The 25220-nt window shown below is 45.8% G+C and overlaps 1 protein-coding gene across 1 annotated transcript; it reads right to left on the bottom strand.

Moving 5' to 3' along the window:
• Positions 1-466: 466 nt before the first annotated feature.
• On the bottom strand, positions 467-7556 carry LOC136513916 (protein S-acyltransferase 8-like). The gene is made up of 5 exons (XM_066507892.1): positions 7509-7556; positions 6975-7160; positions 6586-6879; positions 1865-2098; positions 467-1343 (listed from the first exon to the last, which is right to left on the bottom strand). The coding sequence occupies exons 1-5, from the start codon at positions 7551-7553 to the stop codon at positions 810-812; spliced, it is 1293 nt and encodes a 430-aa protein (XP_066363989.1). The 5' UTR covers positions 7554-7556; the 3' UTR covers positions 467-809.
• Between the last annotated feature and the right edge of the window lie 17664 nt (positions 7557-25220).

Raw genomic sequence — 25220 nt, 5'->3', positions numbered from 1 at the left:
AATTCTACTAGCTCCCAGCCGCACATCAATTCAATGAAAACAGCCATTGCAAGAGCCAAGGATTCTTACTGGCCTCAATGCCCTGGTCGGAGGCATGGACTGGCGAGGTCGTCTTCTGGTTTGTCACCATCAGCACAGCACACAGCGGGCTTCATGCTCCAATCCTCAACACAATCCAGAAGACCAGCAGAAGATACTCTCTAGGAATCAGGATGGGTTCCCACTAGAAACAAAGCAGACATCAACGTTCCAAGAGTCAATTCTAGAAGCAAACAAAGAGTTCTTCATGCTTGCAAACAAAGAGAGGATGGGCAGCTTGTTGGATGCTTTGAACTCCTTGAATGATGGTTCCGGAATTCAACTCAGTGGCATCAGATCACGCGGTTTAGGTCTTTAGGAGACCTAACTGAACATAAATCTCCGCATCCATTCTCCTTAGAAGCCTGTGAGGTGCAGATGATTAAAAAGGGCCAGGCGAGATGGCATTCTCAAAGAAATAGCCGAAGAAGAATTACAGTTGGATGAGAATCCTGCATTGGAGATTTACAGACAGGAACAAACGCAACACAACATCAGATGAGACTATGGCACAAACACACGAATATATGGCACAATGGGGCTAATTCTTTGACTAAATAGTTGCTCATACATGACAATCGACAAGGGTCGGAAAGAAAACCCAATCAAGGCAGTCAAAGTCAAAATGCATGACAGGCGTTTTCTTCCTTGCTGTCTGGGTGAGACACCATGAGCTAAATGGCCTTGCAATCCAAACTGCACACACATGTTCTGAATGCACAAACAATTCACTAGTGAGTTTCTGCTAGAGATGGATGTGCAGCCTCCGTGGCAAACACGCTACGTTCAATTACATCTGATGCGCTTCTTGTAAGTACATCTGATGACATGTCCCAGTTCCCACTCCGCCGATCCCAGCTTGAGTGCCGTACCCTTACGTCGCTCCCAACTGCAGGAATCTGGGATTCTGAACATGTCACAAGTTTGGCATTGGCTATGCCGTCCATCTCACTGCTGTGCCTGTGAGGACCTCCCATTTCTACATCAACATCCTCATAGTTGCGCCGCTGAGAGATCTTCAAAAGATCGCTACCAATTTCAAGGTCATCTTCAACTTTCGACCTAGGACCACCAACTGGTTCCTCTTCGACCACCCTACCAAAGCTAACTGTTGGTGGTCGCATTTCCTCTTGTGCATAGGCCCGAAACTTGTGTTTAGAAGGTTTTGTCTTGCTACAGAAGACTTCTAAAAAGTTATTCAGACATCCTTGACTATAGATATTAGGCCTGCTGTCTGATCTGTATCGAAAATTCTCGTATGTGGTCTGCAAAGTCAAACCATCAGAACGGAAACTGCAGAATTGTTTCATACATTATAAAGCTAGTATCAAGGTTGGACACATAACAAAGTACACTATAGATATAGATTTAGACTAGTAACCTAAAATCCCAATTACATGACAGAATATATAAGAATGTGCCCTTTTGATTTTTAAAGCATACTTTAGACTCTTTAAGTTGATAAACAGCAAATGGTCAAACCAAAATAATGCCAGTTATCCCTACAATTATGTTACATAAATCCATAAAACTTTACATCCAAAAAAATAAAATCATAAAACTATAAAGATCTTTTATATTTTAAATTTTTACATGGAACCAACACAAAAATAATAGATGCAATTAAACTAGTGGACATCAATTATCACGAGCATGTACCAACACTTCTGGCTACCATTTGATTTTTCAGGTACATATTTTAAAAGAACTAGCATCAATGAATGAAAACAACTTCTTGGTCAAGAAAAAACAAATTAATTAATCAATCTTATATCAAGAAACTAACCTGGTTGGTGCAAATGAGGTACAAATGAAATCCAGTGAGTCCACCAACAAACCAGAGAGCAATGAAACAATATATCAAAAGCCCCAAAGAAGCGGGAGAGTGTTTGAAAGCCTTCCATACTGTTGGATAACCCTCGTCCATGAGAAACTTGATGTACAAGGCTGACATTGCAAATACATAAATGCAGAGAAGAGTCGAGGAAGAAACAAACATGAAAAAGTACCGGTAATTGCGCTGCACAATGTAAAAGTGAGCCAATAAAGATCAGGTTAAAAGAAGGCAACACAACAGAAACTGAAGCAAAATTTCCTAGAGATTGTAAGAAATCATTCTTTCAACATGAAAGTTCTAATCACCTCTCACTTAGAACTAAATATTTCAAGTAGCTGATCTTGTGTCATGCAGGGGATTTTAGTTGGATTACAGAATTAACAGTTCTTTTGCAAGTGCATAACTTATACAAACTATCATGGAGCACTAATACAATGCGTGGTTCCTAAGATTTACTGCCAGTCAAGCATATTTGAGAAACAAGTCAGGCTGGAATAAGGTCACACTCCACCTAATAGAAACATAATCATGCACCTATGTTGAGAGTACAATAATAAGTACAGAAACATGTTACATGTCCACCTAGCATACAGCAATAAGTAAAGAAGCATGTAACATGCCTACCAAAGGTTCTTTAGGCTTAAAAAGATTAAGTGTGTCGCATTTATGTCAAGGTAATACAACAGTTACGTGTTTGGTATACTAAGTAGGTAACACCAAGAACGTGTTAACCATGTCAAATGGTGCCAAGTACATTAAAAATGTTGCTAGTTGCTATGATATGACTGTTTTTTCTTAACCCATCTTATTTCTGTGCTACAGCTGAGTTCAAAAGGAGACATCAGAGAGCACCACATCACACAATTTCATCACTATTATCCAAATCCAAACATAGAAGACATAAATACACTGGAATCATTAGACCATATGTTTAGAACTGACCATAAATTTCAAAGGAACACACTATAGCATCAACAAGAGCAGATATTGGTATGCATATAACCTTAGTTAAGAACAGTGTTCACCTACACGGCCGTGTAGATCGATTACTCGGCGTGTAAACGTTACTCGGCAGCCCAGCGTTCAGTTTAGGTCATAAACGGTAAGTTACACGGTGAGCCCGTGTCAACGGTCAAAAACGGTTGTACACGGCCTTCACGGTCGACATGGTTCGGTGGTAACTCAGTTTTGTGAGTGATTTAAGCGAGTAGCAGGACGTTTAGGCGATGGCAGCCGGAAAAGTTCAGGCAATGGCAGCCTTTCAGCGGGAGAATGAAAATTTGGGGCCTTATCTCACGCGCATTGGCCCATGGTAATTAAAAAACCAACCTGTCCTTTCCTATCCCCAAAGCAATTCTCCGCTGCCCCAACCTTCAAATCATACTGAACACGCACTGTCTGCCACCGCTGCCGCCACCGTCGCCGTCACTGTATTCCAAGTCTTCCTCCACCCCAATTCTCCATCAATCGCTACTACCCCTTCACTCTCCAGTCTTTGGCTGCCGTGGTTTCTTGGTCAGGACACTCTCTGCCATGAAGTCGTGGTCTTCTCCATCCACCTGTCCATCTCCGCCTCTACTGTCTGCTCCAGGTTGAGCTCATCTACATCTCTGGCACAAACAAGTTCAGTGCTCCAGGTACTCTCTCTGATATATGCTCCAGCATGTGCATATTGCGTACTAGTACTAGCGCTCCATTCACCCTCTAGAAATCAATTGATATATGCTCCAGCATGTGCGGACTAGTACTAATGCAGTAATGCTACATTCTCTTCTCTAGAAATTACTGATATATACTCCAGCATGTGCATACTAGCAGGCTAGTCTAGTTGAAAGGATCTAAACGATGCCTAGAGAGGGGGTGAATAGCCGTATCTAAAAATTTCTGCGTAATCTCAAAGTCAAATGTCAGTGACAGTCGAAAGTCCCGACGATTTGGGCCGGAACTTCCGGCAGCCGGAAGTTCCGACGCAAACAGCCGGGAGTTCCGGCACCTACGAGAATAGCACTACAAGTGCTAAAACGAACTTTGAGTGAAAGATATCTTACAACCCCACTCCCTAGTGGTAAGATGAAGTGTTGGGGTTGCTCCTTTGACACCGGAAGGTCTCCACTCCGTAGATCGAGTCCAAACCCTAAGAGGAGAGTGGGGGAGGAAGACAAACCAACAAGAACAAATATGATAACACAAATCACAACAACAACAAGCACGCGGGACACAAGAATTTATCCCGAGGTTCGGCAACCCCACAAAGGAACTCCTACGTCCTCGTTGTTGAGTTGACCACAAAGGTCAGAGTCTCTTCCACCTCCTTTCCTCTCTCAAAGCAACCACAAAGGTTACTTGAGTTTTCCACTAAGAAATCGAGGGTAATACAAACTTCCAAAGGTTCTTCCACAAGATGGAAGCTCTTGGGCGACGCCTAGCCGGCTAGGGTTCCAAGAACCCAAGAGTAATAGACGCAAATCCAACCGGCTTGACGAAGAAATCAAGTGCTCAAGCTTGCCAAAGTGATTCTCTCACTCAATCCACTCTCCTTTCACTCAAAACCCAAGGAGAATCAAAGATTGGAGCAAAGAGGAGGTCAATCCACTCTCCTTTCACTCAAAACCCAAGGAGAATCAAAGATTGGAGCAAAGAGGAGAGGAGAGGGGAGCCTTAAATGCTTGGGAGCTGTTTTTGACGAAGGTTGGTGAGCAATGAATGAGTGGATCTCGGTTAGAAGAGAGAGGAGAGAGCTATTTATACTCAAAGGCAAATCCAACCGTTCAGATTTGAGTCAGAAGTTCCGACACAGATCGCTGGAACTTCCAGCTCAACGCAAAAACACTGTTCACCCAGACAGTCCACTAAGCTTGCTCGCATATCGTCGGAACTCCCGGCTATTGCTCGGACTCCCGGCTTCCGTCAGGACTCCCGACAAACATAGCGAGCCAGGCGACTAAGTCCCAAAGCGTCGGGACTTCTGGCGGGAGCCGAGACTTTTGGCACCCGGAACTCCCGACTCCCGTCGGGACTTCCGACGGGCAAAGGTGCGCAGGCGGGCTGCGGCTAAGTCGGCAAGCTCCGGGACTTCCGGCACCAAACGTCAGGACTTCCGATAGCCGGAACTCCCGGCTCGACTACCAAAAGTCTACAAACTATGTCCAAGTGTTCGTGAGGTGACTTTGTGTCTCTTTTGATTTTATTTTTATGCTTGAGCACTCTATCTTCCTCAGACCACCTAAACTTGCATCCCTCTTTATAGTACGGCATACCTAAACCCAAAACAAAACACAAAAGCTTTGGAGAGCGCTTTGGGTTCGTCCGCTTTTTACACTTGAAGAATTGAGGGATACTATTTTATCTTAGATCAACTCTTTTAAAGCTTAGGGACTAAAGCTGCAATATATCTCATTAAGATCTTATTAGTCCTTAATTTAGATGTCATCAATACACCAAAACCCACATAGGGGGCAAATGCACTTTCACCAGTGTAAGTGCTCCATTATCCTCTCTAGAAATCAACATGTGCTTTGTTCTCCAGAAATAAAGAATGTGTGCTCTTGTAGAGAACAAAGATAGATATTTCGAATTGCTTTGTCTACTAGTGCAGATTGCCAAATGATGCCTATTTTTCGTGTCCCTGTTTAGAATCTGAGAGATTGATGGATAGTACAAGTCTGTGGTTGCAACTGCATATTTAATTTGGTACTGAGGTTTGACATAATTTTAGATTGTTAGGGCAGACCCAGTGCCAGAGGCTCCCACATGAGTGGGGTCTGGGGAAGGGATAAACCGAGACAAGCCTTTCCCCCGCAAAATCTGCGAAGAGGCTGTTTCGAACCCACGACCTGGTGACTCAGTGAGACACCTCTCACCACTGCACCAGGCCTGCCCTTCACATAATTTTAGATTGTTACTTAGAAAATTTAAAAATGGTTCTGTTATGTGGTTGTCTGCTTGCAAACTTGCAATGACCTCCTTGTTCTATGGCAATGGCTCTGTTCTCTACTTTATGAATGTTCTTGTGCCCAATGCTATGCTAATAATTTGTGCTATGCTGTTTTTTAGGATGTCTTCAGCTTATATCAATCTATGATTATATACATGTCATTATAGTCAATTTTACAAATACAGTACAGAAACGTGTAAAACCGTGTACACGCCGTGTACATGGTCTAAACGCTACATAAGACCTTGCTGACTGTGTACCATTTACCGTTTAGGAAAACACTAGTTAAGAAGGCTTGAAATTATAGGTCAGTGACACAATCCAACACCAAATAAAGCCCATACAGGAAAACTCAGGCTTGCACAACATTGAACCATTTCACATTCACTTCGCTCGATTTTTTTTTTTTTTTTTTTTTTTTTTTTTTTTTTTTTTTGCGTGTGTGTTCTAGAGTACTTGAAATACCTTATCTTAAATTAGGCTGATTAGCATCACAGCATATAGCAAAAGTGCAAAACCAAGAAAATGCATTCATAAGCAGTAACCAGAGGAACAACAAATATTGTGTAACTCTTCTCTTGGTGCAAGACATTCCAGGAATCAAGACATATTCATATGAAAGGTACAGGCTTTTTGACAGACATATGAAATCAACATGTTCAAGGTTTCTTCATGTTTGCTAAAGAAACAAGTCATAATAATTACGCTAGATTACAGTAGAGAAATAAGACTTTACCTGTCCAATGCATTGTCCAACCCAGGGGCAATGATGGTCAAAGCGCTCTACACAATTGTTGCATATCGAACAGTGTGAGCATCGAGGAGGCCGATAAATCATGCAGGTGTCACAATACTTTACTTTCACAGGCATCCCATTAACCATTACTTCCTTCACACGGGGGAATTGCAGCCTCCCAGGCGTGCCCCCAGACATGGCGTTCCCATAAGAAAACTCTTCCTCCGGCGGGTGGGCCGCGCGGGGAACAATCCCAGGATCCTGCGCTGATGTAACCAAGAGCAGGACTAGCGCCTACACAGAAGGAAAACAACGATCCGTGTTCAGCAAAGTGCATATCGCAAATGCTAACTGATCAATACCAGCAGGAATCAGCACATAGAACTCACGTAAATCATAAACACCACAGCCACCGCAGGAATCGCATATCCTGCATTGTAATCCGGGAAATGGTGGCGAAGGTGCCGAGCAACAAATCCGCAGAAGACCAATACCGGGACCACAATGAGCGAAACAGACAGGATCAGTGACTTGGCGTCAGGTCCGAATATGAGCCTCCCACCAAAGAAGAATTTCTGCAGAAGAACGAACGAACGAACTACGTCAGAATGCAGTAGAGCCGCACATTGACAGTTCCACACACACGAGAGAGGCTCACAGCGCACGGCAGATAACATGAATCACGCATCCCACGCAACCTACTGTTCCTGTTCGTGCCTGGATTCGCCGAGAACAGTAGAGTAGTAAACCGCACACACTGGCATAAGTACAGGCGCGAACCAACTCTACCAAAACGATCCCATACAGCAGCAAGAAGCGGAATTCCCCACGAAAGAACCAAACAGTGCAACCCAGATTCCCGGTTCAAGAACTAACAAGATGAAGCGAGAAGGAGCAGAGGAAAGAGAGGACAGGATCTTTACATTGTTCCCTTTCCAAGCCTCGTACACTCGCTGCGGACGCGCCATGGGTGGGCGGGTGGTCCGGCTCCGGTCAGCGCGGCCTCATCCGAGGCAGCGTCCCCCAGCCCAGACCCGCCGGCGAGCAGGAGCCAGGAAGGAATCGACACGCGCACGAGAAAAGGGCGATTTGGTAAAAGGAAAAGCGGAGGAATCGTCGAGGCAGGCAGGGTACAGGAGGAAGCGGCGAGGCCGAGCAGAGCAGTGTAAAATGAAATGCTTTTCTTTTTGAACGGAAAAATGAGTAAGATATTATATTACGAGATACAAGCTGGCAACGGCGGCCGGACAAGAGGGGGTCTCAGGCTCAGTGCTATTGCACATGACACCTTGTCTTTTAGAGAAATAAATAAATGCGCATGTATGAAAACAGTTATTACCCTTTTTAGGAAGGAAACGCTCCTATCAGCTATTATAGAAGGTTAAATTTTAATAGGGATTTTTTTCAGGAAAAGGCCGTATGTTTCTTAATAAATAAACATTCCTACTGCACTATTCACTGTAAAAGGCCGTAGTGTTGCACTATCACTAGGAGAGCTAAACTTCCGTAAGAAATATTTTAAGAATAGAAGCAATCTCATATTTAAGGGTCTATTTGAAATACATGAATTTTACCGGATTTGCATGGAGAGATCAATTCAATTCTATAGAAAAGATGCAGAAACAAAAAAAAAAATCTTTTGTTCTAAATAGGGCTTAAATAGGCGTAAGCGAGTTTTTTCAACAGCCACGGTGAACACTCCGAGTAGAAATGTGATGTGTAAAAGGACTAATTGTTGGTACGAGTGCATTTGGCACCCATTTCCTCCTGTACAGGAGCCACAGTACTAGTGCTCAAATTGTGGATGATGATTAATTAAATCCATTGATAACGCGAGAGGTTTTACTAACAGTTAAGTAGTTTCCAAAAAGAGAAAAAGAGATACCTGAAAAGAGACACTAACTACGACACGAGGATTAAGGTACTAGTGCAAATTTGGACAACAGCAAAAGATGTAATAGAAGAGGTAAAAAAAAGTAAGATATGCACTTAATTCGTTGTCATGTATCAATACGAGGGATACCCAAAGTAAGGAGATTAACGTCCACGTTGACTTCCCCGGATGGAGCGAGGCGTATTAAAAGGTCTCGCCCGACCCAAAAGCCACGGGCTCCGTCTCGCCCAATCCCTTGGGTGTGGGCTCCGTCTCGTCCGACCACAAGGCCGCGGGCTCTGTCTCGCCCAACCTCGAGGCCGCGGAGGTATCGTCCAAGTTCGTGGGCTCCATCTCGCCCGACCTCAACGCCGTGGGCTCCGTCTCGCCCGATCCCAAGGCCACGGGCTCCGTCTCGCCCGACCCTAAGGCCGCGGGCTCCGTCTCTCCTGACTCTAAGGCCGCGAGCTCCGTCTCGTCTGACGGGAACCCATACCGCCGTCAACCACTCCTGATCCAGGCGTATGGCCCTGGGTTAAAACTCAGACACCGGTGAAGAGACTGGCACGCCTCGATATAACCCGTGGCCATGATGGGGCCATACCTGAGGATTCACATCAAGAACAGTGTAGGACGTGCCGGTGCTGTTCTGCCTGATCCTCGTACGAACGCTGACAGGCGCGTAAGTTCACCACGACGTCCGCCGGGACATAATAGAACGCCATGACCGGCAGATGACGCCTGCGCATGACGCTAGTGACGAACAGGGCCACGACGTGGAGCCGTCCCTGTTGACATCTACAGGATCGGTGGGACCCGCATGAAGGAGAAGAAGGACCTAGTGATCCTAGAAGCCTTCTTCTCTCTCCCGTCCTTCTCCTTTTCCTCCACTATAACCCGCACTTTTTCTTCGCCTGTAAAAGGGAAAGTAGGGCGCTCTCATCGGGAGGGACGGCGAATGAATCAGAATACAAGAGCACGACACGAGCACACAGCCGAGCGGCAATCGAGCTCTCAACACCCATTCACTCCTTCCACTAGAGACTTGGGATCATTTTCCTCTCTTGCCTGTTTATAACCCCTACTGTAAACCAAGTGCCGGTAACATGAGCAACAGTGAACTGGACGTAGGGACGTTTCGCCCGAACCAGTATAAACCCTTGTGTTCTCTGAGCACACCATCCGAGCTAGACGCGCAAATACAAATTTACTCGTCGGTGGTCCAAAAACACCAACAGTTGGTGCGTCAAGTTGAGGTTTTTTGCGTGTCTCGACATCCACATCAGGCCTCGGATGGCTACTCATGGTGTCAGCTGGGTCCTAGGCGCGCACGTGCTTTTGGGAACCTGGACTTCATCATTTCAATGGAGGGAGAGTTGGCGTAAGTTCCCGCTGCTGTGCAAACTCTCCACTCCACCGGCCTCGACGCGATCGCCGAGGCACTTGAGGAGCTACAATTGTACGCACAGGAGGCCCGCACCACTGGGAGCAACCAGCTCCTCGACTTCGATTACGCGAGGCTAGAGCGTCAGCTCGGCGCCTTCCTGGGACCCCGACCATCCCGGGAGGACCTACGCCGCCTCACCTTCTCATTCACCAATGTCATGACACAGCTTGCCAGAGGAGAGCCGCTCTCCCTAGAATACCTTATCCGGAACGCCCCGACAGTGCTCTCGTTCGGTCTACGCAACGTCGCAGAGACCGTTGGCAACCTTATGGCGCAATGCACGCCCTCATCCCCTATGAACGATGAGTTCATGGGAATGACCGAATATGTCATGGAATTTTTCCACGGCCTCCTCGTGGAAGAATCGGAGTCGCCCTCTAACTCTAACTCCAGCAGGGGAGCCATTAGCCCATTACCCCTCATGAGAATGTTTCATGGTAGGTACCTCTGAGGAATACGTCGAAAGCATCCACGAGGGAGGGGGTACCCCAATAGATGACCTCGACGACGAGGTCAAGGGGGATACAGGGGCCCGCCTCGCCTATAGGTAGAGCAGCTAAGGGTGCAACACCAAGAGCTCGTAGAAACATGACTCTAGCTCGAGTAGGAACGCGTGGAGCTCGAGCGAGAGATCGAGCACCATAGAGACGATGGACGTGCGCGTGCCGTGGCCTGCGACGTGAACTGGAGGATCATCGAGGATGATGAAGCCCTCCCACACTTCATCCAGGCAAGCCAGAATGTCACTGCCATAACAGCCTTACTCCGAGGGCTTTCGGAGCTTGTGACACCCAAGGATCGTCGGACCCATCGCGAGATTCACATGCTAGTTGAGCGTGCAGCGATGCAGCAGGCCGAGAGCTCGCTATCCCGATGACACGAGCTTGATGCCAGCTAGCACGTGCCCTTAGAGCAACCTGACAAGGACGTGTCAGTCCACCAAGGGCAGCAAGGCAGTAGGCCATGCACCGTGGCCCCGGTGCATGAGCATCTCGGCCTCCACCAGGACGCGTGTGACACCCTAGATGCCCACATGTGTGCCCATGATAATGAGAGGAAGGAGTCTAGCTGTGGCTACCACCCTTATCATGGCGGACGCTACGATAGTGACGAGGACTGAAGCCTGAGCCCTGACTTGTCAGGACATTAGGCCTTTGGCTGACACATCCTTAATGCCATCTTCCCACCGTAGTGCCGACCACCAACCAACATCTCAAAATACTCTGGGGAAACAAACCCCAGACTATGGCTTGAGGATTATCGGCTTGCTTGCCAAGCTGGTGGAGCGGATAGTGACGATTTTATTATCTGCAACCTTCCATTGTTTCTAGCCGATTCAGCGTGAACGTGGTTGGAACACCTTCCACCCAACCGAATCCTAAGTTGGGCGGACCTAAAAGAGATCTTCATAGGAAACTTCCAGGGCACATACACGCATCCTAGGAACCCATGGGATCTCAAAAACTACCGACAGAAGTCCAAGGAAACTCATTGTGGGTACATTCGGTGCTTCTCCCGATAGTGCAACGAGTTGCCCAACGTTGCCAACGCCGAAGTCATAGGAGCTTTCCTGTCTGGGACCACCTACGAGTCCCTGGTGTACAAGCTAGGACGTAAGGGCCTATGAACCACCAAGGAGCTCCTCGACATCGCCATCAGCCATGCCTCGTGTGAGGAGGCGGTTAGGGCAATATTCGACCGTCCTAAGGGTAAGGCAAAGCGGGACGAGGATGCCGGCGACGGCACCTCCAACCGCCCTAACAACAAGAAGAACAAGTAGTGGTGCGAGGGCTCGCTCGTGGCCACTACCGACCGTAAGGGGGTCAGAAGCCCACCGAGGTTATCTCAGACCTATTCGAGAAGCTACTTGAAGGGCCATGCCTGAACCATGCTTTCCCCATCAAGCACCTATACAAGGACTGTGTCCTCTTGAAGCGGTTCTTATCTAGAGGCTCCAACAAGGGGGGCATAGGAAGGAGCCTGAGCCTACCATAGATGATGTTGAGGGGAAGGATGGCGGATTTCCAACACTAGATGTGTCGGGGACCTAATACCGGGGTACCCCAGAAGGTGGAACCGATAACCATCGAACGTAAAAAACTTCTGGACGCATAAGGGCGCTGTTTCATCCCTTGTTTGAATAACAGGAGTTTGGTTCCACCCCGCCCAAATGCCTTTGGGACCGGCTCGGTCTCTCCCGAGGGCCGAGGGATAAGCTCCATCTCACCCGACGCCTTTAGGGCGGGCTCGGTCTCACCCAAGGGCTGCGGGATAGTTTCTGCCTCGCCCGACCCCAGAGGGGCAGGGTCAGTCTCGCCCAGGAGATAGGGATTGGTCTTCGCTTCGCCCGATGGCGAGGAACAAGCCTCACCCTGCTCCGTATCTAAAGTTTGGATTCACCTTACCTGACTACTTCTCCCTGTTCCCTCAGGATGATAGAAACAGGGCAAGACAAGACGTTTAGGTCAACCATGGCTCCAAGAACCATACCCTGCGCCCTGATAGGAAAAGTACTACCAGGGAAGGATGGGACGGGTGCTTTAGACCCTTCCGGGCGCCACAGGGCCCGAAAGGTTGTATCGGTGCATGCTCCTCGCCCTGTAGAATTGTAGGCGCCGCCTTCAATCCTGGGACACGGAACTCGACGAAGATATACAACAACCGCTACACTCCAGAAGAAGATTTGCTATTTCCACGAACGACGGGAATTCCATCACCACGCTGTAGACCCGAGGGAGCAGCGCCCGCTTCCCGACCCCTCAGGTCCAAAGCCAGAAGGCCTTGACCTCGACGTTACTCCGGACCCCGATCCCACGACACTCCGACGAAGACTCACAAGAACTGGAAGACGTGCGGAGCAAGGCTGGGAAAGGCTAATGAGTCGAAACCACTGTACTACAGCCCATACCCTGAGCAGGGCAACATTCTGTAATCAACCTGACACTCTACAGGGATATCAGCAGTGTTGTAGGTACTTATCTTCCTTAGCACTCATCAGAATAAAGGACCGAACTGGGTAGATGTGAACCACAAGACTAGCTAAAGCCCTTATCCTTGTAAAACTAGCCCCTTGATCTATAAAAGGGGATGCGCTTCTCCCATATAGAAGGAGAAAACAGCGAGACCACGGACAGATACACACAGTCAAGCGGCTACGAAGCTCTTGACCTCCTTTCAACCCTTTCATCAGAGACTTGGGACCAGTCCCTCTCTCGATCGTTTGTACCCTTTACTACAGACCGTTCACGGTGCTAATAACACAAGCAGCAGCAAACTGGACGTAGGGACATTCGGCCCGAACTAGTATAAATCTTGTGTCCTTTAGCGCTCTATCCTGGCCTAACGCGCATTATTATAAATTTATTTGCCGGTGCTTGTACGAAACACCGACAGTTGGTGCGTCAGGTAGGGGCTTTGCGCATTCCAAATCAGGCCTTGGATGGCCACCCATGCAATCACCTGGGCCCCGGGTGTAACACTCCTGGTGTTTAGCTTCCACATTTGCACTGCATTTCATAAACATGAGCATCATGCATCCATTCGTGAACTTATAGCACATGAAACATAATTTCGAAACATTGCAACGTGTTGTATATTTCATGTGTATTGTTCTTTTATGAAATGTAAAGTGTGCAACACTTAAGTGCAACATGTGCCACTCACTTAGTGAAACAAGAGTTGTTAATACTATGCAACAAGATCATGAAACATGTGAAACATGACTATGAAACATTTGCAACATTTCTTGTGTTTTTCATTGTTTCAGTACATACCTTGATTGATTCTTGTGTGACCAATGCATGGTGTGGCTAGAAATACTTGTAAGTAACCCAGTTATACATAAAATATCATTTGGAACATTGTTCATGTTGATCATTTTGCCTAATTAGGTTTCCAAGTCATGGTTTGACCAAATTTGACCCCTGAACCTTTTTGTTTGACTGTTTAAAAAGTGTGGCTTAGGATGTTTGCATGTCTGAGCAACCTAAAGCAAAGATGTAGAGAATTATATAAGGAACAAACTTTGTTTGGAAGTCAAGTCATGAAATTGTGTGGAACAGTCTCTAACATGGCCCACATGTCAGCTTTGAAGGCTGATTCCACACTTGAAAATTTTCTAAGTCTTAACTGCCATTTCAGTTTGAATGGGCCGACTTTGGCTTGATATAACTCTTAATCCATGGAGAACTGGCTGTTGATTGCTAAACCAAAGTTGTAGCCCTACTATAACTCTACAACTTTCATGAACATTGTTTCCACTGATTCGCCACGAATTGAGAAATCAAACACAATCAATTAACGCTGTCAGTCGGTGAATGGAGCACTGAATGGCGAGCTACAGTGTTCACCGATTCAGAAAACGCTCGACGCGTGTGTGCCGCGCGTCGCCGGTCGCCTGAGCTTGCTGCCACGCGTCGCGGACGCCCTGGCAAGGCTAGCCACGATGGGCACACTCACATGCACCTGCCCGACCAGTTCGCAGTTCAAATTTTCATTTGCATCGCCTCCACCGCAAGCAGCGACCGAGCTCAGCGCCCGCCATTGCTGCCGAGCGAGCTTCGCCGTCGCCGAGCTCGCGAACCACTGCAAAAACGCGAACTCCGTCTTCACCATAGCTCCGCCGTGTCCTCCTCTACTTTCTCCACCTCCTAGCCGCGCCGTTCGTGCTTTGGTAAGGTCACAGTGACCATTTCCGCCGTCACCGCCATGGGCGTGACCTCGCCGGAGATGAGGCCGCCGTGGCCGGGGTAGCTAGGAATCGTCCTGTCCCTGTTTCTTTGCCGTGTTAGCACCGTGGCGACTTCTGGTAGCTCACGTCGTGCTCGGTTGAGCTAGCTGTGGCTTGCCGTCGCTGGCAGCTCGCGCCGGAGCTCTGCCGTGCCGCCATCACCGGCGACGAGCCACCTCCGTTAGGTCATAGCTCGAGCTAGTCGCACCAATCGATTCACCGCATCACGTAGATCATGTAGGTAACCCTGGTGTCACCGGAGCTCTCGCCGTCGGCGAGCTGCGCCGTCTTCCATGCCGTCGCAGCCGTGTCCTCTGTTTTGTCTCACTGACCGGTGGGGTCGGCTGACAGCCGGGTCCCACACGTCAGTGGCTGTTGTTCTTAAGGATAGTTCAAAAATTCCAGTTTTTAGTGCTATTTTGTAAATTTTGTAACTCCTACTTGGTAGATTCAAATTGAGTACTTCCAATTTTGTTAGACTCACTGTTAGGTCTAGTATTTAATAAAAATATATCTTGAGCATATTATGTGGAAATTTTGGGTAAATTAAATAGGAACTTGAAAAGTGTTTTTGAATGCATGCAAACTTGTTTAAATCATATCTTGAGTTTCTGTGATCCAAAAATTATAAAATTTTGTGGGTAAGCTAGTATTGTATAGTAGAAGCTCTGGTTAAAATTTGAGAGTCATTGCATGTGTAGTTTTTGAGTTATAGATTTTCCTTTTATCATTGGTAGATACTTGTGTGAATTTTTGTAAATTATCTATGAATCCTATGGCCATGAAACTTGGTAGGTAGTATCTTGGTACCTGAAAGATGCTAGGAAAAATATGAAATCTGTTGCTTGACACTTTTCACTAAGGTTTCCTAATTATGCCATTTTAAGCCATTCTGTCTTACCATTTTTGTGTAGGCTGTTGTACTTACTAAAATGGTGTGAAATTTTTATGGTAGTCTACTTAGAGCATGTAGTGTCTACTGTAATTTTTGTAGAATTAATGGGGTAGTTTTCATATATGTTTACTATTTCCACTAATTAATTAAATAAATTAAGAAAGGTATTAAAAGAAATGTTTTGGTGATGAACACTTTACTTTCTGGTGTTCTTATGATATGTGTGATGAGATAGTAAAGTTGGTTTTGTCTAATTATATGTGTACATCATAAGTTGCTAATTACTTGTTTGCATTATGTCCCTCTGGACAGATCTGGGGACTTTAGAAAGCTCCCCATGATAATTTGGTTTTCTGTGATTGTGATGAATACAAAAGTTGTATATAATGTATGTGTCTAGCTCCTATCAAAATTTGAGGGCAATTGGCCCAGTAGTTTAGAAACTACAGCTGTTTAAAGTTAGGTTGTAGATTTTGCTTATTCTCTGCCTTGTGAGGATAGACTTCTGTTGATGGATGGATTCGACCTGGTAAAGGTTTGAATCATGCTTTGAGGTCTGAAATTGTATTGTAGACAATTTTATAAGCTTTCCAGATTGTCTTGTTGCATATCATTTGGATTTATAAATCTTCAGTTATGACTAGTTTACTGCGCCGCTACATAGTATTTATTTTGCTGAAATACAAATGCTTGAATGTATGTTGTTGCAAGGTTCTCGTTGATTGTTTAGGGGTTAGCCTAACTTAAGAATATGCTTAGGTGCAGGTGCTAGGTCATTAACGGAAGATGAGCAATTATACCTTAGGTTGTATAAACGTGGTAAGTGAAAGTGATTTGAATAGGGCTTAAGTTGGAATATGCAAACTACAGCGAACATGTGCATTCCCCGAGCATCCCCGACATTCGTACATGTGCATCCATGATATTTATCTTGTGCATTCATGCAATAGGTGTGCCGGAGGGAGTGACGTTGCTGGAGTTCGAGGGAGCCAACCAGGAGGAGGAACCCGAAGTGCAGGAAGCCGACGAAGCAGTCGTCGCGGAGGAATTGCCCGAGTGCCCTGACCACCAGCCTTCCTCGTTCCTGAAAGGCAAGCCCTGGAGCATATTAAGCCTCCTATGTTTTCACAAATACATTGAGTATCTTTTATTGTTGATGATGCATTAAGTATAGGAATTGGTTGGAACCAATTGCTACATTATATATCCTTCCTTGTCCAGATATCGCACTAGAATCCCATTTAAGTCCAGGACGGGTTAAATGCTTAGCCATGCTTAGTGCGGTAGAAGTCAGGTGATTTCCTGTCACCTGCGAGCTTTAGGATGAGGTGGATCACGGTTGGCTATATTTGCTATCGTGGAAAAGAACCATGTAAATAATGAATTAAGACCGGGCGGGGTCTTGTGTAGGTTTGAACATAGTGACTCCGTCTGAGTCGTTTAAGGACCGATACGCTGTACGTCCTCATGTCATGTTGAACGCAGCCTAACACTTAGCTGGCTGGATAAGTCGTTCCAACCACGAAGCCTAGTAGCTCGATTCAGGCCGGGAACGCGAGCAGTGGCGGCACTCTGGAGGTAGTAAGGATGTGCGGAGAGCCATTGGCATAAGTCCAAGGCGGGTTAGAGTCCCGAACAACCTTGGCAGAGTGGTTCTCTGAGAATGCCGATCTGTTCGGACCCGTGACTCCTGAATTGTACCAAAGGTGACTTGTTGCGACCCTGACGGGGGAAGCAGGGTTTGTGTTTAGGAATACCCCTCCAGCTGGATAGGAATCGATTCGAATCACCGTCTCTCCCGGATAGTGAGAACTTGACTGAGCAGCGGCAACGTAGATTCAATTAATTTAACGATATGGTTAAATGGATGATGATAAGGTTGCCACAATGAATACCTGATATGGTTATTAATGTTTGCACCCTAATAAAATGATTGCTTAGTACAGGTGCTAATATAGATGACAGGTTAATGGCTAAAAAGTTACTGCTAGTTCAGGTTAAGAGTTGATCATTATTACTTATGCTTTTCTGCAAAGAGAAAATGTCAGCCAGCTCCACTACTTTAAGCTATGCATAATCCTTGGTGTCATTTGTTTGGTTTTCGACGGGTAAGTCTAGCTGAGTACATTCCCGTACTCAGGGTTTATTCTCTCTTGTTGCAGATGACCTTCTATATCAGGGTTTCTGCAAGTATTGTCTCCACCTGGCGGGCCCCGGAGCGACTAGATCATGGGCATGGTTTCCTTTCTCTTATCTGAATGCTTTTGCGGTCTGTGATCAGCGAACCAGTATGTGTATTTGAACTCGGTGTGTGAGTTAAACTATTTGCTTCCGCATGTTTTACAAGACTCGTTTTGTAATAACAATGACTCTGTGATGATGTAATCTATTTGCGAACATCTGTGAAATGTTGTAACATATGATATGTTATGTTGGATTACTGTGATCTTGGTTGTATGCAAGTTGGTTTGAAATCCTTCGAGATTTCGGTTGACTACCGGGTTTATATGGGCTCAAGTTCGAGAATTTGATCGTTCCGGTGATTGTTTTTGTACTTGTGCTCTTATAAATTGGTCGGTTCCGTGACAGCTGGTATCGGAGCTAGATTCAACATTAAACATGTCTTACGGCTATTTAAAACAAAAGTTTTTGTTGTAAAAATGGTTTTTAAACTTATAATTATATATATAAGTGTTCAAAAATCAAAAATTTTTATGGTATACTGGTGATCACATCCCTTATAGCCCACTTAAGGACTTCTAGGTGGCTTATATATAATTACTAACTTGGGGGAATTGATTGTCTCTATTTCGTCGTCCATGCGGCGTGATATTGCATGGGTACCATTCGTTTGAATGGTAATGTATGGATCAATTGCCTCTACGCTAAGGTAAGAGTGAGTTGTGAGAGCATGACCGTCCAACCGTCGGTCTAGGGGAGAGCTAGTTGTGGTTACTGGAGTATTTACATGTTGCATACATGTATATATGAAAGTACTTAATTGTGGGTACATTTGTCGGGTAGCTTGGATACCGAAGTATATATATCGGGGGATGTATATATGGAGAGTATCTTAGTACTACTTGTGTAATTAGCATTATATCTTGTTGGGTTGGGCTGCAATGAAGTTTTTCTGCAGGTACGCTAACAACGCACCGTGTAGATCGACTAGTTACCGCTAATTGAGAGAACGTATGTATGCCACCGTATAGTCCGCTAAAGCTTAAATTTTTCTTAGGTTTGGGAGGACGTACGGAACGAGCATGCATCATATTCACTCATGACATTCATATTGCATTACTCCCTCCCTTATAATTGCTTATCCCAAGTATAAAGTGAAATCTCTCGGCAAGAAGTTAGAAGGAGAGGAATACTCAGAAGAAGTCCAAGGTGTCTCCAATGTAGACAGTAATCACTTCGACGAGTAGTTTGTTAGCAAGTCTCACGAGTTAAGCTTTTGCAGTCATACTGGTAATGTACTTAAATTCGCTCCCTTGGGGATGCGTATTGTAATGGTGAAGTTTAAAACTTGTCATGTTGGAATGCACTGCGCATGGCGCTAGTAATCTACTTGATGATGTGGCGATTAGGGGAATGAATCATTGCCTCTGTTTATTGTATGAAGCTTTCATTCTCGTCAGTAAATACAGTTTGGCACGATTATATTGTTCCTCTCCAATGTGCTAACATCATCAATAATTACTGGTTGCGCATTGTGCAGATGCCTCGTACTCGTTCCACCGGTGCGAGTGATGATGATGATCTTCCGCCACCACCACCCACACCAACGGAACTAATAGCAATGCTTGCGGAAGGACAGCGCACTATGGCTGAGGCCCTCCGTACGATTGCGAATCGTGATGGCCGTGGTCCACGCCAAGGACCGGATCCAAATCAATACAGTGATTTCAAGGATTTCCTTGACACGAAACCCCCAATCTTCAAGGAGGCTGAGGAGCCTCTACAAGCTGATGAGTGGTTGAACACTCTCGAGCAGAAGTTCTGTCTGCTCCGCTTGACTGAGGTGCTAAAAACTGAGTACGCATCGCACCAACTTCATGGGCCTGCTGGCATTTGGTGGAGTCATCATCGGTCCACTATGCCTGCTAATGCCCAAATCACATGGGATCAGTTCAAGTCTGCTTTCAGGGGAAATTACATTCCTCCTGGTCTTATGGCGATCAAACATACAGAGTTCATGAAGCTGACTCAGGGAAACAAGAGCCTGAACGAATACCTGCAAGCTTTCAACAACCTTGCAAGGTATGCTACCGAGTTTGTGGACACAGATGCCAAGAAGATTGCAAGCTTCAAGCGGGGACTTAGCCCCAAACTGATGAAGACCATGGGAAATTGCAAGTGCGCTCATTTTAATGAGTTTGTGAGTGATGCTTTATCGCAAGAGAACAACAATGTGGTGTATGCCGCTTCAAAAAGTCGTAAGAGGGCCTATGAGGCGGGTGCCTCACAATCTAAGGCTCCCATCGCATAAAAGGCTCCATTCCGTCCTCCAGCATCAGCCGCCAAGTTTCGCCCCCCGCAGAAGAAGAATCCCGCCAAGACTGGGTTTCGCAAGGCATTTACAGTTGCTCTTCCCAAGGGCACTACTAGTCAGGGCAGTTCCAGGGCTCCACCAAGCAACATGCCGTGCTGGAACTGCAATAAGACAGGCCACTGGGCAAGGGAATGCCCTTACCCTAAGAAGAATAATTACCAGGTTGGCCGTCAAGGACAAGTGAACCACACTAATATTATTGAGATTCCTTCAGGTGAGGTAGTGACTGCCGGTAAGTTTCTGATTGACCAACACCCCGCAGTTGTACTCTTTGATTCAGGTGCTTCACATTCCTTCATTAGTCCATCATTTGCATCCAAGTTTATGCAGAAAACATATACTGTTGAGGGTGAGGGTTATTGTATTAGGGCTGCCAGTGGTATTATCCCAACCAAGCTGGTAGTTGGGGACGTACAATTTGAGATAGAGGGGCGAAGTTATCAGGTTGATTTGGTAGTTTTACCGGGGCTAGGTATCGATGTGATATTGGGAATGAACTGGATGAGCCGTCATGGAGTGCTTATTGATACGTCAACTAGAGTAGTCATGCACAGAGATCCTGGTAATCAGGAGGGTTTTCTAGTACAGTTACCCAAGGACATCAATCTTTCTTGCACGACCAATGCGGTGCAAGCAAAGTCTATGGCAGATATCCCTGTCGTGTGTGACTTTCCGGATGTTTTTCCCGATGATTTGCCTGGATTGCCCCCGGATCGAGAAGTAGAGTTCAAGATAGAGTTGCTTCCTGGTACAGCTCCCATATCTAGAAGGCCATATAGAATGCCTCCCAATGAACTAGCTGAACTCAAGACCCAGTTGAATGAACTGCTACAGAAAGGCCTTATCCACCCTAGTTCATCTCCGTGGGGGTGCCCAGCCATCTTTGTGAAGAAGAAGGATCAATCTCTACGCATGTGTGTAGATTATAGACCCTTGAATGCAGTTACAATCAAAAATAAGTACCCTCTGCCACGCATAGATATCTTGTTTGATCAGTTATCTAAAGCAAAAGTCTTTTCCAAGATTGATTTGAGATCTGGGTATCATCAAATCAAAATTCGGCCAGAGGATGTCCCAAAAACTGCATTCTCTACAAGATATGGTCTGTATGAATACCTTGTTATGTCTTTTGGATTGACCAATGCCCCCGCATATTTTACGTATCTGATGAATTCAGTGTTTATGCCTGAGTTGGACAAATTTGTGGTGGTATTTATAGATGATATCCTGGTCTATTCTGAGAATGAGGAAGATCATGTTGAACATTTGCGGGTGGTTCTTACTAGATTGCGAGAACACCAGCTGTATGCAAAGTTCAGCAAATGTGAATTTTGGCTTCGTGAGGTACCTTTTCTTGGACACGTGTTGTCCGATGGTGGAATTATGGTTGATCCCACCAAGGTGCAAGAAGTATTGAACTGGAAGGCTCCCATCTCGGTGCACGAGGTTCGGAGTTTTCTGGGGTTGGCTGGCTATTATCGTCGCTTCATCCCGGATTTCTCTAAAATAGCCAAGCCTATGACTCAATTGCTGCAAAAAGACATGAAGTTTGTCTGGACTCCTGAGTGTGATGCGGCTTTCTATACCCTGCGAACTCTTCTAACATCGGCTCCGGTTTTGGCACAACCGGATATCGAGAAACCTTTTGATGTGTTCTGTGATGCATCAGGTATTGGGTTAGGAGGTGTTCTTATGCAAGAGGGTAGAGTCATCGCTTATACCTCTCGCCAACTTCGGAAGCATGAAGTGAATTATCCAACGCATGACTTGGAACTCGCTGCAGTTGTTCATGCTTTGAAGGCCTGGAGACATTATCTACTTGGCAATGTGTGCAACATCTACACTGATCACAAAAGCCTCAAGTACATCTTCACTCAACCAGAGTTAAATATGCGTCAGAGAAGATGGCTCGAGTTGATCAAGGATTATAACCTTCAAGTGCACTATCACCCTGGCAAGGCAAACGTCGTCGCGGATGCCTTAAGCAGAAAGTCTCATTGCCACTCGTTGATTGAGAGTGATGTCCATTTGTCAAAGCTCCTTCATCCTGCAGTCCTGCACAACATCACTGTCAGTTGTACTCTACAGAGTCGAATTATCGAGCTACAGAAGACAGATGCAGGTGTGTTTCACATCAAGCGCAAGATGAAAGAGCAAGAAACCAAACATTTTCGAGTAGATGAGGAAGGCGTGTTATGGTTCAAGGATAGGTTAGTAGTTCCGAAGAATAGAGAGCTCAGAAACCAAATCATATCCAAAGTTCATTCCTCTAAACTATCTATTCATCCTGGTAGTAGTAAAATGTATCATGATTTAAAGCCTCGATTTTGGTGGACCAAAATGAAGAAAGAGATAGCCGCTTATGTGGCTAGGTGTGACACTTGTTGTCGGGTCAAGGCGGTACACATGAAAGCTGGATTACTTCAGCCACTCTCTATTCCAGGTTGGAAATGGAAAGGAGATATTATGGAATTGATTTCGTTCAAGAAGCTGAAGAACAAGTCCGTACTATCCAAACCCACATGGCCACAGCTCAAGCTAGGCAGAAGAGTTATGCTGATCGACGTAGGAAACCTATTGAGTTCGAAGTTGGAGACTTTGTTTATCTGAAAGTCTCACCTATGAAGAGTGTCCAACACTTTGGTGTGAAGCGAAAGCTTGCGCCGAGATATGTTGGTCTGTTTGAAATCATTGGACAAAGTGGTAAAGTGGCGTACAAGATTCAATTACCTCCTGAGATGAGTGCTATCTTCAATGTCTTTCATGTATCCCAATTAAAGAAATGTCTTCGCGTCCCTGAAGAGAGAGTTCCATTGGGGGATATCGAGTTAAAATCAGATTTGACCTTTGAAGAAAAGCCGGTTCGAGTGATTGACACTCGTGAGCGAGTGACTCGGAGTCGGGTAGTCAAGTTCTATAAAGTCATGTAGAGCAATCAGGGTAGTGAACGCGATGCAACGTGGGAAAGGGAAGACTATTTGAGGGATGGTTATAAGGAATTCTATCAACAATGGTACGCTTTTTAAATCTCGGGACGAGATTTTTATAAGGGGGGAGGGCTGTAACACTCCTGGTGTTTAGCTTCCACATTTGCACTGCATTTCATAAACATGAGCATCATGCATCCATTCGTGAACTTATAGCACATGAAACATAATTTCGAAACATTGCAACGTGTTGTATATTTCATGTGTGTTATTCTTTTATGAAATGTAAAGTGTGCAACACTTAAGTGCAACATGTGCCACTCACTTAGTGAAACAAGAGTTGTTAATACTATGCAACAAGATCATGAAACATGTGAAACATGACTATGAAACATTTGCAACATTTCTTGTGTTTTTCATTGTTTCAGTACATACCTTGATTGATTCTTGTGTGACCAATGCATGGTGTGGCTAGAAATACTTGTAAGTAACCCAGTTATACATAAAATATCATTTGGAACATTGTTCATGTTGATCATTTTGCCTAATTAGGTTTCCAAGTCATGGTTTGACCAAATTTGACCCCTGAACCTTTTTGTTTGACTGTTTAAAAAGTGTGGCTTAGGATGTTTGCATGTCTGAGCAACCTAAAGCAAAGATGTAGAGAATTATATAAGGAACAAACTTTGTTTGGAAGTCAAGTCATGAAATTGTGTGGAACAGTCTCTAACATGGCCCACATGTCAGCTTTGAAGGCTGATTCCACACTTGAAAATTTTCTAAGTCTTAACTGCCATTTCAGTTTGAATGGGCCGACTTTGGCTTGATATAACTCTTAATCCATGGAGAACTGGCTGTTGATTGCTAAACCAAAGTTGTAGCCCTACTATAACTCTACAACTTTCATGAACATTATTTCCACTGATTCGCCACGAATTGAGAAATCAAACACAATCAATTAACGCTGTCAGTCGGTGAATGGAGCACTGAATGGCGAGCTACAGTGTTCACCGATTCAGAAAACGCTCGACGCGTGTGTGCCGCGCGTCGCCGGTCGCCTGAGCTTGCTGCCACGCACCGCGGACGCCCTGGCAAGGCCAGCCACGACGGGCACACTCACATGCACCTGCCCGACCAGTTCGCAGTTCAAATTTTCATTTGCATCGCCTCCACCGCAAGCAGCGACCGAGCTCAGCGCCCGCCATTGCTGCCGAGCGAGCTTCGCCGTCGCCGAGCTCGCGAACCACTGCAAAAATGCGAACTCCGTCTTCACCATAGCTCCGCCGTGTCCTCCTCTACCTTCTCCACCTCCTAGCTGCGCCGTTCGTGCTTTGGTAAGGTCACAGTGACCATTTCCGCCATCACCGCCATGGGCGTGACCTCGCCGGAGATGAGGCCGCCGTGGCCGGGGTAGCTAGGAATCGTCCTATCCCTGTTTCTTTGCCGTGTTAGCACCGTGGCGACTTCTGGTAGCTCACGCCGTGCTCGGTTGAGCTAGCCATGGCTTGCCGTCGCCGGCAGGTCGCGCCGGAGCTCTGCCGTGCCGCCATCACCGGCGACGAGCCACCTCCGTTAGGTCATAGCTCGAGCTAGTCGCACCAATCGATTCACCGCATCACGTAGATCATGTAGGTAACCCTGGTGTCACCGGAGCTCTCGCCGTCGGCGAGCTGCGCCGTCTTCCGCGCCGTCGCAGCCGTGTCCTCTGTTTTGTCTCGCTGACCGGTGGGGTCGGCTGACAGCCGGGTCCCACACGTCAGTGGCTGTTGTTCTTAAGGATAGTTCAAAAATTCCAGTTTTTAGTGCTATTTTGTAAATTTTGTAACTCCTACTTGGTAGATTCAAATTGAGTACTTCCAATTTTGTTAGACTCACTGTTAGGTCTAGTATTTAATAAAAATATATCTTGAGCATATTATGTGGAAATTTTGGGTAAATTAAATAGGAACTTGAAAAGTGTTTTTGAATGCATGCAAACTTGTTTAAATCATATCTTGAGTTTCTGTGATCCAAAAATTATGAAATTTTGTGGGTAAGCTAGTATTGTATAGTAGAAGCTCTGGTTAAAATTTGAGAGTCATTGCATGTGTAGTTTTTGAGTTATAGATTTTCCTTTTATCATTGGTAGATACTTGTGTGAATTTTTGTAAATTATCTATGAATCCTATGGCCATGAAACTTGGTAGGTAGTATCTTGGAACCTGAAAGA

Source organism: Miscanthus floridulus, chromosome 16 (genome assembly GCF_019320115.1).
Source record: "Miscanthus floridulus cultivar M001 chromosome 16, ASM1932011v1, whole genome shotgun sequence".
Taxonomy (NCBI): Eukaryota; Viridiplantae; Streptophyta; class Magnoliopsida; order Poales; family Poaceae; genus Miscanthus; species Miscanthus floridulus.
The sequence above is the reverse complement of the archived record's forward strand: the minus strand, read 5'-3'. Positions and strand labels throughout refer to the sequence as shown.

Excerpts from the sequence above, each read along its gene's own strand:
- LOC136513916 (XM_066507892.1), bottom strand. The coding sequence starts at position 7,553 with ATGGCGCGTCCGCAGCGAGTGTACGAGGCTTGGAAAGGGAACAAT. Across the intron at positions 7,161-7,508 it reads AGGCTTGGAAAGGGAACAAT|AAATTCTTCTTTGGTGGGAG; the intron begins GTAAAGATCCTG and ends GTTCTTCTGCAG. Across the intron at positions 2,099-6,585 it reads TTGGACAATGCATTGGACAG|CGCAATTACCGGTACTTTTT; the intron begins GTAAAGTCTTAT and ends TACATTGTGCAG.